The sequence below is a fragment of the Limulus polyphemus genome, unplaced genomic scaffold (assembly GCF_000517525.1).
Source record: "Limulus polyphemus unplaced genomic scaffold, Limulus_polyphemus-2.1.2 Scaffold7180, whole genome shotgun sequence".
Lineage (NCBI taxonomy): Eukaryota > Metazoa > Arthropoda > Merostomata > Xiphosura > Limulidae > Limulus > Limulus polyphemus.
In genome coordinates this window covers 21,279-36,856 of record NW_013672790.1, presented here as the reverse complement: position 1 = coordinate 36,856, position 15,578 = coordinate 21,279, and the positions used below count along the sequence as shown (strand labels likewise).

The 15,578-nt window shown below is 32.3% G+C and overlaps 1 protein-coding gene across 2 annotated transcripts in view; it reads left to right on the top strand.

Annotated features, from left to right (window-relative positions):
* LOC106474406 (Golgi apparatus membrane protein TVP23 homolog B-like) overlaps positions 1 to 15,578 on the top strand; it is a 31,744-nt gene that overhangs the window by 3,435 nt on the left and 12,731 nt on the right. For both annotated transcript variants that reach the window (XM_013935097.2, XM_013935098.2), the window contains exons 3-4: positions 5,400 to 5,634; positions 8,760 to 8,885. In XM_013935097.2, the coding sequence (XP_013790551.1) occupies positions 5,400 to 5,634; positions 8,760 to 8,885 (361 nt within the window). The remainder of the gene's footprint in view (positions 1 to 5,399; positions 5,635 to 8,759; positions 8,886 to 15,578) is intronic.

Genomic DNA, 15,578 nt, shown 5'->3' with positions numbered 1-15,578 from the left:
CCATTCAGTTGATCAAACCTGATAATTTGAAAAAGCACTGTTAAGTGTGAAGTATTTAAATAAGACAATTTTAGTAATATAGATAATAAATTACAGACAAGACTGTCAATCTTTGTAACAAACCATTGTTAAAACTTCTAGGTACGTATCATATTGTGGCATCAATGTATCAGATCAACTACTGTGATGAGATATGCACCCCTAGTAGAAATACAAGCTAAGAGCATAATAATTCAAACTTAACTCTAAAAACAACTTTGAAATCAGTGTACATGTGCACATAAGTTGTGAAGGCATACAGAATAACTATTTCTTCAAAGCAAAACAATCCACCTTTAAACAATATAAAAACAATTTATTTTGTAATACAATAGGAAGCTTGGCTGACACTGATATCAAATCAATTGTAACAGTAATACAATATTTATGAAAGGGTACATCCATTTGACTACAAGAACTTGCTTGTTCTAAAATAAAACTCTTGTAAAGTGTTGGCCTATTCTGCTGCTTTTGGCAATTCATTCCATAAGTCAAACACTCAGAAAAAAAAAACTGAAGCCAAACATGTCTTTTCCTAATTTCAAACTTGTGCCTTCTTGTCCCATTTTCTTCAGAACACAGCAAAAAGAAATCAGAGCCTTTATCCTATTTACCCCCCCCCCTCCCCGATAATCTTATAATTTTCAATAAGATCACTTCTTACTTTTCTTTTCTCAAGAGAATATAAGTTAAGAAATCTTATCCTATCCCTTGAGGGTAACCCTTGAATTATAGGAATAATCCTAGTAGCCCTCTTCTGAATGATTTCCAGTGAATTGTTGATCCTTTCTTAGATAAGGATACCAAAACTATACACAGTATTCCATACGAGGCCTAACAAGTTATTTGCATAAAGACATAAGTACCTATTTTGACTTGTAATCAAGTAATCAGTATGGCTATAAATACACACTAAACTTTTATTAGCTTTACTATTAGCAACAGAGCACTGCTTTGATGACTTGAGCGATTTATTCACCCAATGTCAAGATAGCTTTATTCAGTCATACTATTGAGTGGGTTCTCAGTTATATTAAATGTGTGATCCAAATTATGATAACCCAAATGCATTGCTTTGCACTTACTATAATTCAAGGTCATTTGCCAAATATTTGAACAACTTACCAGTCTTTCTATAGTACCTCAGCATCCTCAATACAGGTAGAAATACCCAAGAGTTTAATGTATGTTATCAGCAAACATTACTAATGATACTCCTATCAATATCATTAATGTAAATTAGAAAAAATAGCAAAAATCTAAGTTATAACCCCTGATTCACTCCATTAGTAAAAAGGATCAAGTTTGAATTTAAGTACACTAAATTCACAACATTTCCAACCTACAGGCAACAAGTAACATCCTTGAAAAAGTTAACAGATTAGTAAGGCAAGATTTTACTTTGGTGAATCCTTTTTAGCTATGTTTCACTAAATGATTTTGCAAAGTTTCTCTTAACAGTCTTTCTAGAATTTTTTTACTACTTAAGTAGAACTAACTAATCCATAATTTCCAGGAAAGCATTTTCACCCTTTTGAAAAATCGATGTTACATTTGCAACTCTCCAATCCTCATTTATCTGCCTACTGTCTATTAATCTAAACAAAGACAAAGGTTATCATTATCTAATCTTTGACCTCAGTGTTGTAGAAGTACTCTTTGCATGGGACAACAAGGTTTAGCATTATACTTTGCTTGTTGGACAAGTAGATTTATTTTTTTCACATTATTTGCTCTAATCCTAGAAAGCACACCAGGAGGGTTTTCTAGGGAGCCCTGCAAAATCCTTAAAATTTCTGAACTTCATAAGTCTAACACATGCTCACAAATATTTAAAAATAAAGAAATGTAAACCTTAAACCAAAACTGTAGTACTATAAACACAAATATACATGTCCCATTAATTCACAAATTTAGTCACACATGAACTAACACATTTAATACAGTGATATTATTACAGCTGTAGGAAAAATGTATAAAAGAATAAATATTCCAATAAAGCTTTAGACTGGTTTCTATGTCTATATAAATATAATAGTACTGTCTGTTGTCGTAACTACTTTGCAGGGTCAGTAAGTCCATGCGGGGGTGCATACAAATTTTCGGTTTTGCATTTTGTGGTTTTTATGTGAGTTTTTGTGTTTTTTACCACAACCTCACTTCCTGTGGATGGGTCTTCACCAAATATAATATGAGGGTTCATTGTGTCCATGGGGAGATACATACACATTTTCAGTTTTGTATTCTGTATTTTGCTGTTATTATGGGCATCTTTTTGTTTTTTGCACTTTTTACCACTACTTCACCTCCTGTTGATGGATCTTCACCAAATTTGCCAAGAAGGTTTGTTGAGACCATGCAGAGATACATGCAAATTTGCAGTTTCACATTTTGTGTTTTTCAGTTTTTATGGGCATTTTTGACAATTACATATAAGGGAAGCAACTTTTTTATGTTCTAAGATAACCTTTCATTAATCATGAATCTACATAACTTCCATCCTTATGTATATATTGAACACTACTTTACTTTGTAGCAGCTTAATATAAACCATCATTTTTTTTTATCAATTCTTGGATGTGGTATTCTACATACTTCTCTGTAAAATCCTAATAACTAAGAGTTAAAACCATAAAATACATGAAAATGAATATTTATGAAGAGTGTAGATGTAAAATGCAGCATATGATGTTCCTGTACAAATTGAGCTGGCAGCAGCATTATTTTAATGGATATGTGACATTTTCTAAAAAGGCCTATGATATATGGCATTTTATCCAAAAATAAAATAAGTTTTGTAAAATTAGAAACAAGCAATAAAGTTATATTTTTTGAGTTTTCATGTAAATAATGTATTATGGTTTTATTTAATAAAGTAGCCTGCTTTTGATTTCAATACTTAGGTATTGTTTATCCATTTCTAATTGTAAATCTCTTACAACTGGCAACAGACAGAGAATTTAAGAAAAAAAGAATCCATGTTTCAGTATTTCACATCTTATGTATCAAACACTTTTTGAAAACATACATATTGTCATATTACTATTTTAAAAAACAACACTGAATGCTGTGTTTGCAACTTAATGCAGGTGATGTAGATGTTATGATAAATAAACATTACATATTTAAAATTATAGAAATTATTCAAATAATTTAACTCACTTTCCGAATGTGCAAATCCCTGAATTTTTTTCACTATTATAGTTTTTCTTTCTTTTTTTTTCTAGAATGGGAAGAGGACAAATAATTTTTTATGTATTTTGTCCATTAGTACAGGAGTGTGTTTTTCATATATTCCACATATCTGGACCTCCTTTAAAACCCTGGAGAAACTCCTTGTCTATTGCTACTACTTTATCTATTTTAAATCTTTCAACTTACTATCAAGGAATTAATATCTTAATGACTCAGGCCAGTTCCAGTATTTCCATAGAATTCTCAGGGTCAAGAATGATGCTAACATTCTCTATTGTAGAAAAAGAAGAAGATATCTAAAAGTTAAACCTTCAGTCAAAACTTCTTACTGTTAGAACCTAGTCTGCATTTTAACATTTTATTTACCTTTAACATACTATAATGACAAAATCTATGCTGCTAGTTCTAACATTATCAGCCAGCTGTTTCCCATAAGTCCTTTATGATTCCATTTTTTAACTAAATTCCTAGCTTTCTTATAGTTCTATAAATTTTCCACCCTATCTATCAATGTAAACTTATGGCGTTTATCCTTGACTTTCTCCTTCATGTTTTTAAGAAGTGAATTATATTTGCTTTTCCTTGTCATCCTTTTCCTTTTTTGGGAACAAGTCAATCTTGAATTAAAAGCAATTTATTTATTCTTTTAAACTTCCCCAACTTGAACTTTTAATGCATTATTCTAATTCACTAATAATAAATGTTGTCTCATGGCCATTTATCCTCTAACCTTAATCAAATTTTACTACTTAACTACTAGGCTTTATTTTCTGCTGCCAATTTTCTTGCATAGTTTATATATTAAAACATTGATAAATCTAAAACTAAAATCCCCTATTAGCTAATACTTGTTCTGTTAATTACTAACATTAGTATTGCAACTGAAATGCAAACCATATTTATAGTTACACATAAGTAAATGCTTATTTAAAAATCCAATAAACCTAATATTGTTGTCTTATGAAAAATATAATTTATTATAATCACACTTGCCAGAAAAGGCATTCATACTGTAACACTTAATATTCTAACAAATGTCGAATTAAATTATATTCTGTATACTTTGTTTGATGTATCCCAGCCAACCTGATGAATTCTGGTATTGAGCAAAATGCATTGTTAGCAATTAGATATAGTGGACAATTCACTGAACATAGTTAACTTTTTCCTTCTGCATCTGTTGTTAAGCATTGTGAAAAAAATACAGTTGCTGTTACAAAGCAAGGTGAGAGATCTAGGTCATTATAAAGTTGTGTTTATTCAGAGTGTCAGTCACACCATCGATCCATCTCTTCCTGAGTCGCCCTCTTGCTTTCAATCCTGTTCAATTTGTATTATATGCTCATGTCACTCTTTGGTTGGGCTGCATTCTTACTATGCAGCCAAACCACTTACTACTTTGTTTCTCAATTGGGCATGTTCCAACCATTTCTCTGAACTACATTTCTTACCTTGTCTCTTCTAGTTATATTAGCAATTTTCCATAATCATCTTATCTCGCAAGTGATGATTTTCTTTTCTTGATTTTAATTAAAAGTCCAGGTTTGACATTGGTAGCATAAGGTTGGTACAAAGATGGATATTGTGGTTTAAATGTTATTATATGTTGTTCTTCTTGGAAAACTATAGGGGGACCATTTAAAGAATGTAGTGTTTAAAAAAAATCAATAAGCCTAATACAATTATCCTATAGGAAAAATAATTGATTATAATATTCATTAACTAGTAGTGCTGCTATCAAAAACAAGAAAAATTAAGTCTAATGATCTAATGTGGTAACTTTAGACTTAGTTGTACTTAACTAACTAAAATATACCAAAAACTATTTTAAACTTTGATAATAGTTATTTTCCTTGGAAAATCAACTACAAGCATTTTTAATTTCTCTGTCTTGGAACTAAAAGAAATTCTGTAGCATTGCAAAACATTCGTTTTGAAAAATACATTATGCTGGATATGATGAAAATTTACTTAGGTTAAAAATTTAAACTAAATAATTAGACAATAGAATATATTAATACATTCAGTCATAGTATGAAAGAGGTATATGTATGATATTGTTATAGATTGTTCAATGTATATATCGTAACACTTTTTATTCTTAAATATTGAAAACATGTTTTTAAATGTTTAATTATTAATTACCAGACCATCTATTTTTTTAGGCACCCTGCAGCAGTTTTCTTCCATCTGGTTTTTCGTATTTTAGCTGTCCTTGTATACGTACTATGTGAATGGTTCAGTAATAGCTTCATTGCAAGTTTTGTCTTTATTGTTCTACTTCTGTCCATGGACTTCTGGACTGTAAAGAACATCTCAGGAAGGCTACTTGTTGGACTAAGATGGTGGAACTATATTGATGATGTTGGCCAAAGTCATTGGGTTTTTGAATGTCGTAAGGTAAGCACATCTGTTCCTGATTTTGAGATGTCCATGATCCATTAAAACTTAGTTTCTGTCTATGATAGTTTAGTAGTATTTTGTTTTAGCTTTTAAGCATAACAATAAATAGCTTAGTTTTTAGTAAACAAGGTTTTTTCTTCATTTGGTAAGTTTTCTATTTAATAGGTAAAATCCAGGTTTTGGATTTGAATTGATTTATGTAAGTATAAGAATAATGTTTAGTTCTAATTGTATGTATTTGCCAAAATTAGTGACAAAAATTGGGCTTCTGCTTGGAGAAGGTGACATAGGACTTGTGTTTTAAATATATTATAGCAACACATAATGTGCTCAAATATTAATAATGTTTTGTTTTTCAAATAATGCCATAGAATCATGAAAATAATTTTCTGTTTTACTTATTCTTTATACAGTATCTGTTTCTAATCCTTTACAAGAACTATGCACATTAAAAATTTAATGTATTAGCTTGTTCTTTTTGTTTAAAAAAACTCACAATGTAAAATAAAGCAAAGTAAACCACTAATTGTTATTCAGTAAATATAATTAAAGCAGCAGCTTGTAATTTACTGAATATAAAATATGTCAAACAGTATGCAAAATTACTTTGAGAAGAAATAAAAGTTTTGTTAACCATCCACAAAAAATCATGAATAAAGTAAGCACTTAAGTAAACAGAAGGAAATAAGAACTACTTACATGTAACTAGTGTATTTTGCTATCTTCTAAGCCATTTTGAAGTTTCATTATATTGAAAGAATTGACTTTTATGTTGATCCTGATAACTGTCATGTGCATATTATTTTCTATGAAATATCCTTACCCCAAATAAGGCTAGTGTATTAGGTTTCCAACATTTAACATTACTTATAACTGAATATGGATAACTCCTAAGTTCACATTCAGCTATCTTGAGAAACTCTAAATCAAACAACAATATAAACAAATGGTTGTTATTCTCTCTCTATATTCACAAGTACATGAGCCCATAAGCCACTTCATAGTGAAGTGCATTTCTGTTTTATGTACATCCTGCAACAATGGTTTTCAAAAGTATATTTTGTCACATTAATTTCTTCTGAGTCAGTCAGAAATTTATATTTTGGCTGTGTGAAGATTGAGAATATATATATATATATTAATGTATAAAATTATTTGTTCAAACTTTTGCTGTTGTATGTACTGATAGCAAATATTTTTGTCCAAATTATAATTTTGATCAAAGCTCTGTTATGTTTTCCAAAAATTTGGAAATCTGTCACCTTTTGTTTATATTTGATTCCCAGAATTGTTTTGTAAGACATTATGCAAGGAGCCACAAACCTTTCTAAGAAAAGAAAAGCAAACTATAATGATGCTTATCTTCATGGTATTAAATATATGATAACTATCCTAGTTGAAAATGAAGTTTATTGATAGTTCTAATGTCAACTTCTTGTAAGCACATTCTTGTCTTCAGTTACCTGTCATTCCCAGCTATTTTGACTCCTAGAAAAAACAAAAATACAATGCCTTGGCCTGTAAGGTCATAAAAGCTTAGAATTATAAATATGTGTGTTATTACACCATAAAACAGCAAAAATCAGATGGTACACTGTTTATATGATATTAGGGAAGACTTGAATCCATATATCTGTCTCAAACTCTTAAACTTAGTGTCACATGCCTCAGTTTGTCCACTTCATTGTCTTAGTTGTTCTTGTAAAGATTGAAACTGACAGTACATATGCCTTTTAAAAATGCAGTCCTTGAAACACAAATATAGTAAATGATTCACAGTCCAATTAGTAGTTTCAGGACATTCGACATCTATTTAATACTTTGTTGGTTGTCATATATCAACAAAAGTCTTCCTGTAGTTTTTAGTCCATCAAGAACAGTTATCCTGATGGTTGTTTAATTTGTGGTTTCAGTTTTTTGATCATCAAATTTTTTTTAATCCTTAGCTTATATTCATTTTCTGCTTAACCGATAGTTGAGAATTGAGCTATTGTTATATTCTGATCATAATTATTCCATGCATGTTGGACTATGCTGGAACTTTCCCTGCTTCTGGAATGTTCTTTTATATGCTTTTTAAAGCTTCATTTAGTAGATTCAAATCCAATATATATACATATATGTACATACACCTCTGTGTCAGACACCCATATCTATAGATGACCTTTTGGTGGCTTAGCTTGTTGATCTTGTCTTTTTACAGTGGGTTTAAAAATAACATCAACTGAATCTATGCATAAACTCTCTTGATTATATTGTTCAACTGTTTCTTTATTTTCAAATCATATATATACAGGTAAATGGTAATATGACATGAATAACTTTTTCAACATTATGTTTTACTTCCAGAGAAATGGAAACATCAGTCAATTTCAAACTCTTCCACCCAATATTTATGACCCAAGTGTTTTCTATTTAAATATGTAACAAATTTATATAATGGATATACTGTATGATGTCTTAATGAGCAGATAAGAGAACAATGAGAGTAGAAACAGGGAAATTTGTAGCATAGTTCAACATGCATTGAATAATTGTGATGATAGTTTAACAATAGCTTAAATCCCGATGCATCGGTTCAACAGAAAATGAATACCGCCTAAAGATAAAAAATGTTCAAGGATTAAGAGACTACAACCACATCTGAACCAGATACCAAGTGCTTGAAGCTACAAATTGAACTGTAAACATGCTATTTAAGTTATGCCATATGGCCTGCTGTTTATTGCCATTTGATTGAATGTCCTGAGATTAAGTTTTTATGTAAATTAGAATATTTGAAGAGAGTCTTTCTCCAAATTGAGGTTGTAAAAAAAAGGAAAGAAAATTGAGAGTAAACAGGAATCAAGCTCCAAGCCCCTTCTTACCAACTTAAGTACCTTAAAACCTAAATTCCTATCTCCAAGTTTCATACTTTACTTCACTAGTATAATCAAGATTAAAGGACAAGTCCAGAGCTGTACTTCATTTCTAATTCTTGGCATGACTTGTTTTTGTGTTGAAACATTAAAGTACTATTACTTAATGTTACTAAACCTAAAAATGCATTTAAGAAATTCTGGATGTATCCTATTTCATATTTTGTATATTTCTATTAATAAATAATAATAATTTTTACCTAGGGTGAAGAGACCTTATCAGTGAATTCAGCAGAAACCAGAGTATTTTGGGTTGCACTGGTACTTGGTCCTATGTTGTGGACATTTTTCTTCTTTGTTGCCATCTTTAGATTAAACTTTAAGTGGTTTGTAAGTATTCTTAAGATATTATAATATAAAATATTGATAATTTATAGTTTAAATGACTGTTAAAAAGCAGAACTATACTTTTTAATAGCTACATCTGATTGGTTGTTATATTATGTCTTTCACACAATTTCTTCTGCCATGCTGTTGTGTTGTTTTTTAAAATTATTAAAGATGCCTTTGCTATTAGACAGCTTCCATATATATTCAGTATGGTAAATACTAGTGTTATCTCATTATCATTTTGTTCACTTGGAGCAAGAATTTTAATTTTCTGTCAGTGAGCACTTAAAAACATTATTATTTAAATCAAAGAGCAGTACTCTGAATGTGAAAATTTCTGAAGCTAAAGTAAAAAATAGCAAAAAACATGTTTATTAACTGCTACCTAATATAGGCCTAAGGGTGTTGTGCATCAAAGTATTAAAAATATATGGTTAATTGTTTGATATTAGTTAATATATATTCAGTAATACCTCTGGTAATGAAATAGATTCATTCCATGATGCCACTTCATTGTCAGAAACTTCATTACCACAGGTAGATATACCATAGGAAGTAGAGGGATAAGTTTCAGGATGTCAGAGAAGGGGGTAAAATAAGAAAACAAAATTAAAAATATACACAAATAAGCTTAAAATGAGCCTAAAAACATGAAATATGCATAAAAAAAAGAATATATCTTGAAAAGACATTAAAAAAAAGATAATAAGCCAATGAAGTAACACTCACCATTGACATCTCTCGGAGCTAGCACTATGTTACCACAACTTATGATTTGCATTTTGATTTCCAAAGATATGGATTTATGCTTCCCAGTATAGCCACTAGCACTGAATGGTCATTTGGATGACATAGTGGTGATAATAAAATCACTTTATCACTGCAAATATCACAATTACATTACCAACACGAGGAACTCGAGCAATGGTGGGTGGGGAGGTAAAATCTGCAAAGCATGCTGCTGATTGAACCAGTGAGGGGTGAGCATTTAAAATTTTACTCTCTTGAATCGCTTTGCATGATTTCTAAAATGTTTCATTTTGCCAAATTAGGGGGGCGAAAGAACCTTCCACTGCTGACTTAAAGAAGCTTCGTTCCCAGAGGATTTATTAACAGAGGTGTTACTGAATATACATTTTTTTACTTTAGTTTAAGAAATGTTCTGTAACTCGCAGTATGAGACATTGTTTTATTTTAACTGAACTTTGCATTTAATTTCTATTAATATCACATGGCTCTAATTAACTTATAGGGAGGTATTCAAACTGAAAGTGAGGAAATAGCCTATTAACCCTGGACTGTTGAGAGAGATCATTAAGGTTTTACTTATTTCATTTACTTTCTCTTGCCAGTCCAACAAGCCACAACAAACCCACTTGCCTTTGTTCTATTTTGTTGTAATTGTGTTGTTGCATTTGGTAGTAAAAATTTATCTTTCTGTGATTTGACTCTTTCTTCCTAACATATGCAACTAGAGATGGGAGTAACAAACATACATACTCAGTAACTTAGTAGCCTTCAAACCTCCATTTAATGGATTCTAACTAATTACTCTGAGGGAAATCCACATGATGGAAAATACTAAACAGTAGTAAAAAAGGTAATATTTTGGTACCATGATCAAAGGATATCATGGTAGACAGAGTTTGCAGTATCCTTGACAGAGTAATTGGCCAGGCTTGTCGAGACTCCAATAAAATATACATGTTTGTAAAAATGTAGACTTGGCTTTTTCTATAGAAAGATGGGTTTATGAGCTGGGAGACAATAAGTTGGGAAACTGAGCAGTCTGTGAGTATGGTGGCTAAATCTATGGAAATTTCTCTCGTGGATCTTGGACTTTACTGTTGCTGCAAAGGTCTTTGTTGACCATCCTGCTGCAAGCCAGGGATGGGGAATAAGGGCCATCTAAAACAACCAGAAGGCCTTATGAATTTCTCTTCCTAAGATTGAATTTCAACAGTGGAACCCAAGTGCCCAAGGATAGTCAAGTTGTTAGACAGGCTTGGTTGTCCAACATGGAGTGGGGCAATCTCTACAAAACCTCTAGACATATACTAATGTGAGAAATAGAACCGTGCCTCTGGTCAATGGCACCAACAGGAAAAAGACAAGAAATGCCATTGGTGGACAAATTCCACCAACATGAGTGGTGTTGTTGGAAGGCAAAACATCAAGCATTGGGGCTTGGTGAGCTATCCAAAAATATCTCTGTAAAGAGAGAGGCCCCTAGCCAAACCATGAGATACCATTGATGGTCAAGATCCACCAACAAGAGTTGTCTCACCAGCAGATGAGATGGTGGGCCCTCATGCAACAGATAGTTGATCAGTGGGGCACAAGGGAGCTTCTTTGTGAAAGTAGGTGCTTGGCCTGCTGAGAGTATGAAGCAAAGTACCATTAGTAGAAGAGTTCCACCAACATGAATTGTCTTGCCTGCAGAGGAAATGGTTAACACTCGTAAGAGATGGTGGAGGTCACATTCAGAAGCAAATTTCTAAAAAGAGAGGTGACTACCTGTCAACCTGAGCATCAGGGGTGAGAGGTTTTTGGTGGATGATAGCCAACAACAGAAATTGTATGATGGTAATCAGTGGGTTAGCAGGGAACCTCTCTGTGTAGAGAGGCACTCAGCTGCCCAGAGAGCTAGAATAGAAATACCATTGGTGGATGAAATTCACAAGGGCAAAATGTGTTGCCATCTGAAAATGCAACAAGTTCCCATAGCCAATAAGGAAAAGAGTGAAGCAGGAGAGACCATCCCTGATAGAAGTAGTGTTTCACCAAAGCAACTACCAATCTCTTCAATGTGCAACCAATCCATACCAAAAACATATAAGCTTATGGTGAAGGCAAAGCAAATTTCCCCCAGTGGAGGAGAAAAAAATCAGTGTAAGGCTGGGAGTAGTGATCCTTACTTTGTAAGCTATTGAGTGATGTTCACTTTGAAAGATTTTCCATTTACCTGCTAGCTAGGACAGTTGTTTAACTGAAAAGCTTAAAACTTAAAGATTGTCACAACTCTTGCTTTCCAAGCATTTGTGGTGACATGAGATATGGTGCATGCACTGCATTGTATAGTTACACTCTTTTAGTAGCTAAGACAGTTATTTGTTTGAGAAACCAACAAATAAAAGGGTGTTGCATCTCTTCTTTACTGAGCATCCAAGTTATTTTCTGAGTGAAAATTGTGTACTCTTATCAGAGTAGCAGCAGTCCTCACAAACAAGCTGTAGGGTTCTCTAGAGAAAATAGTCTACTGTGTATAACTCCACAAGCACAGAGTGAGGATGTAATTATTTATTTCAGTGGAATAGGTCTTGTTTTTGTTAAGGTTAACTATATTAACTCTGCTGTGATGCCAACTAACATGAGTGAATTTACTTGTGTAAGGCAATACTGTGTCTCCTTGATTTGTAGCTACTGTATGTAGCTGTAGTTAACTTGAAGATGTACTGATGTACGAGGTAGAGAAAGAATGGATATTAATACTGGTGTAAGGAAGTTTGTCTGAATAGTATAGTTTCGCTAAATTCCCCCCAAACATTATTTATCTTGGAAAACCAGTAAGCTTTCATTGAGCTTCACTTCTCACAGATGGCAGCACAGTATTGGACCATTAGAAACTTGCATGTATGAAACTATAGATATTTGTGGTTATATGTGTGTGAAGTTTGGCATATATATGGAACTTTACACAAAGTCAATTATAAGTTTTGTCCAACAAAAAATGAACCAATCACTGAAAACATCTTTGAATGAGACTTTGATCAAGATCTTAAGGTATGAAGTTAACTATGGTTTGAAGAAACAGAAAGCCCGTTGATAGGCTCTTTGTTTCTCAATGCCGGTACAAGATCGATTGTAGATCGAAACATTTCACAAGTACTTTATTTTACAGGGAGAGCTAAGAATAACACATAGACTCATGCCAAGCTTGCAGGAAAACTTGGTTTGATCTGTGTTTCACAAGTTTTGGTTGGTAGCATTTCAGTCAGATAGAACTGAAATGTGAGTGAGGTAAAATTATTTGTGAAAAGTAAAATTGGTAAACACTATCACTAAACATAAAAGATGTGAATCTGGTGTACCCAGTAATTTATTTGTAAAGACAAATATTTTTGATCTTGCAGATTGAATTATTTCCAAAGAACTTGGTTTTCTGAATATATTCTTAACATCTCTCAGCACAAGGCCAGTTAGGATCCCTTAAAATGCAGACTTGTATGTAATGTTAGAGGAAAGATGTAACACTTTTGTACAAGGTGTAGCTATTCTCCTCTGTGCTGAACTTGTACCTGAAGAAACTTGCATGGGATGGGAGACATAAGTGTTAATAAATCTCCTTGGGCAGAAAAAACCAGGTCATCACCCAAGTAGTCTTTGATCTATATAGATCACTAATGCTGGCACTCCTCCCCCCCCCCCTCACCAATAACCAGAGTAGTAATTTAGAAAATGAGGCAAGGTTACAGGATAGTTATGAACCATCATCATGCCTGTGATGATTTTGGAGAACACAAATGGGGTTTAGGTCAAGTTCTAGATCCAATGATGTTAGCATCAGCTGTGGTCTGCAGGTAATAGGTCTCATGCTCTACAGACAGGTTCAGCATGATCACATATAAGCGTTTAGAAACAGAGCTTGACCATGTGTTTATTTCTGATGTTTTTAAACTTTGTCCTGACAGGTTTTCTAGGATGAAGTTTTTCATAACCAGGACATTACTACTTTAACCCACACTCTTGACCAAGTTCTTCTGATATGTTAGAGTTCTTTTAACCCTTCATTTTCAATCCTAACATTCCTTATTCAAGGGCAAAGTCTTTACCTTCCTGGCTGCCTTCATACTTTGAACCTGCCAGATCGAGTTACCCATATTCTCTGTATTGTAGAACTATCCCAAACCAATGTTAAAATAAATGGAAATAATGGTGAGTCATTTCTTTTTGCTTTTTGTGATGTTACAGAGTTTTCAGCATTACCTCAACTCCTAGGGCTGGCCTTGCTTTCATGTCTTCTGAGCCTATGGCTGAAGGCACATTACTCAATTATGTCTCCAAAATGTGGGATATGGAGGCAGTGACTGTGGGGTTAGCCCTCCAGAACATCAGGAAACACCACCCACTGCTTTACTATTAATGGTTCCAACAATGAAGTATAAAGAGCCAGGGATCATGGGTTTGTAACAAATGGCTTATATGAATAGTGTTCCAACCACTAATGTGTTTGTTGTGGTCTGATGAGCAGTGGATTGAGCAAAATTTGTCAGCTGCAATGGATATGGTGAGCATAGTGTTGTTGAAACACCATTATTATCATTATACACTCTTCTCATTCTTGAAGATCCTTAAGGGACTAGATAAAGAATGTAACATTAAAAATATTATAGGCTTAATACTAATAGCTTATGACAAGTATAATTAATTGTATTCCAATAATTGATTAATAAAAATTTAATTTGTTGTCATGAAAGTAATTCACTAATAGAAATTTTAATTTCCAATTACTACTATTTCCTATCATTCCAACTATCCAAGTAATCAATATATTGCTATTATTTGTGTTTGTTGTTAAACATAAAGCTGCATAATGCCCAATTTTAGCCTTATAAGTTTTTTGTAATGTACATATTCATGTACATAGTAATTTTCATAAAAAAATAAAAATGATGCAGTTATTCTTGTAGAAGTTATGCTTCATATCATTGATATCTCTGATGACCTCAGAATATTATGTCATATAAAAATAGTACCAAGGAAATAAAACCTTGTGACATTCTTCTGAATCTCACAAGGCAATTGTAATAAAAGTTTAGGTAAACGACCTTTACACTCCAGATGTAAATATATTTGTTTTTTATTACTACCAACATTTCGCTTTTACAGTTTCTTCAGGATTAATACATACAGACTGTTTGATATTGAAGTATATGTTCATTTATAAAATTGATTGTGACGTTCCATCTCTGGAGTCTGTCGCATGTGTCTCCAACAATGTATAAAATATCATTGTTGTTCCATTATTTTTCTAATATAATATACTTATTGATTAATTTTGCTAAATGCTATAATCCTTGATTGTTAAAAAAATTAAAAATGGACAAAAATGTCTGAGAAGACTATTATGCCATTAAGGAGTAGAAAATTGGGTCGAGTTATTTAACCCTCTTGTGTTTTATAAGTAGTGAGAGACTTATGCAAGATCTATTTTAAATTATGCTGTAATTAAAACATTGCTTTCATCAACAAAGAATTTTCAACAGTACACTCATAATGAGTTTAACTGGTATGATAAAAAAGGACAGTGTTGTAACTAATCATTTTCTTTTCTATACTAATGAATAATTTCAATTTGTTGTTTAAACTTGTGATTTCAGGGAAAAATTGCTAAGAAAAACATTTTAAATAACTTAATCCCCAAAAAACCCTCTAGTTTTTCAAATCTGTGTGTAGACTAAAATTACTTTGGGACCTCATATCTTGTTTTCCAATCTCACTCTCTCTTTATACATGTGTTTGTGTGTGTGTGTGTGTGTGTGTGTGTATATATATATGGTCTCTTGATTCCTTTTCTCTCACACTGTATTTTTATTTTTTATCTATTTGGACCAATATGCTCGCTCTTCTTTGTCTTATCAGATATACTAGTTTTCGTTCTAATAAAGGTCTATTAGAAAAGTAATACATGAC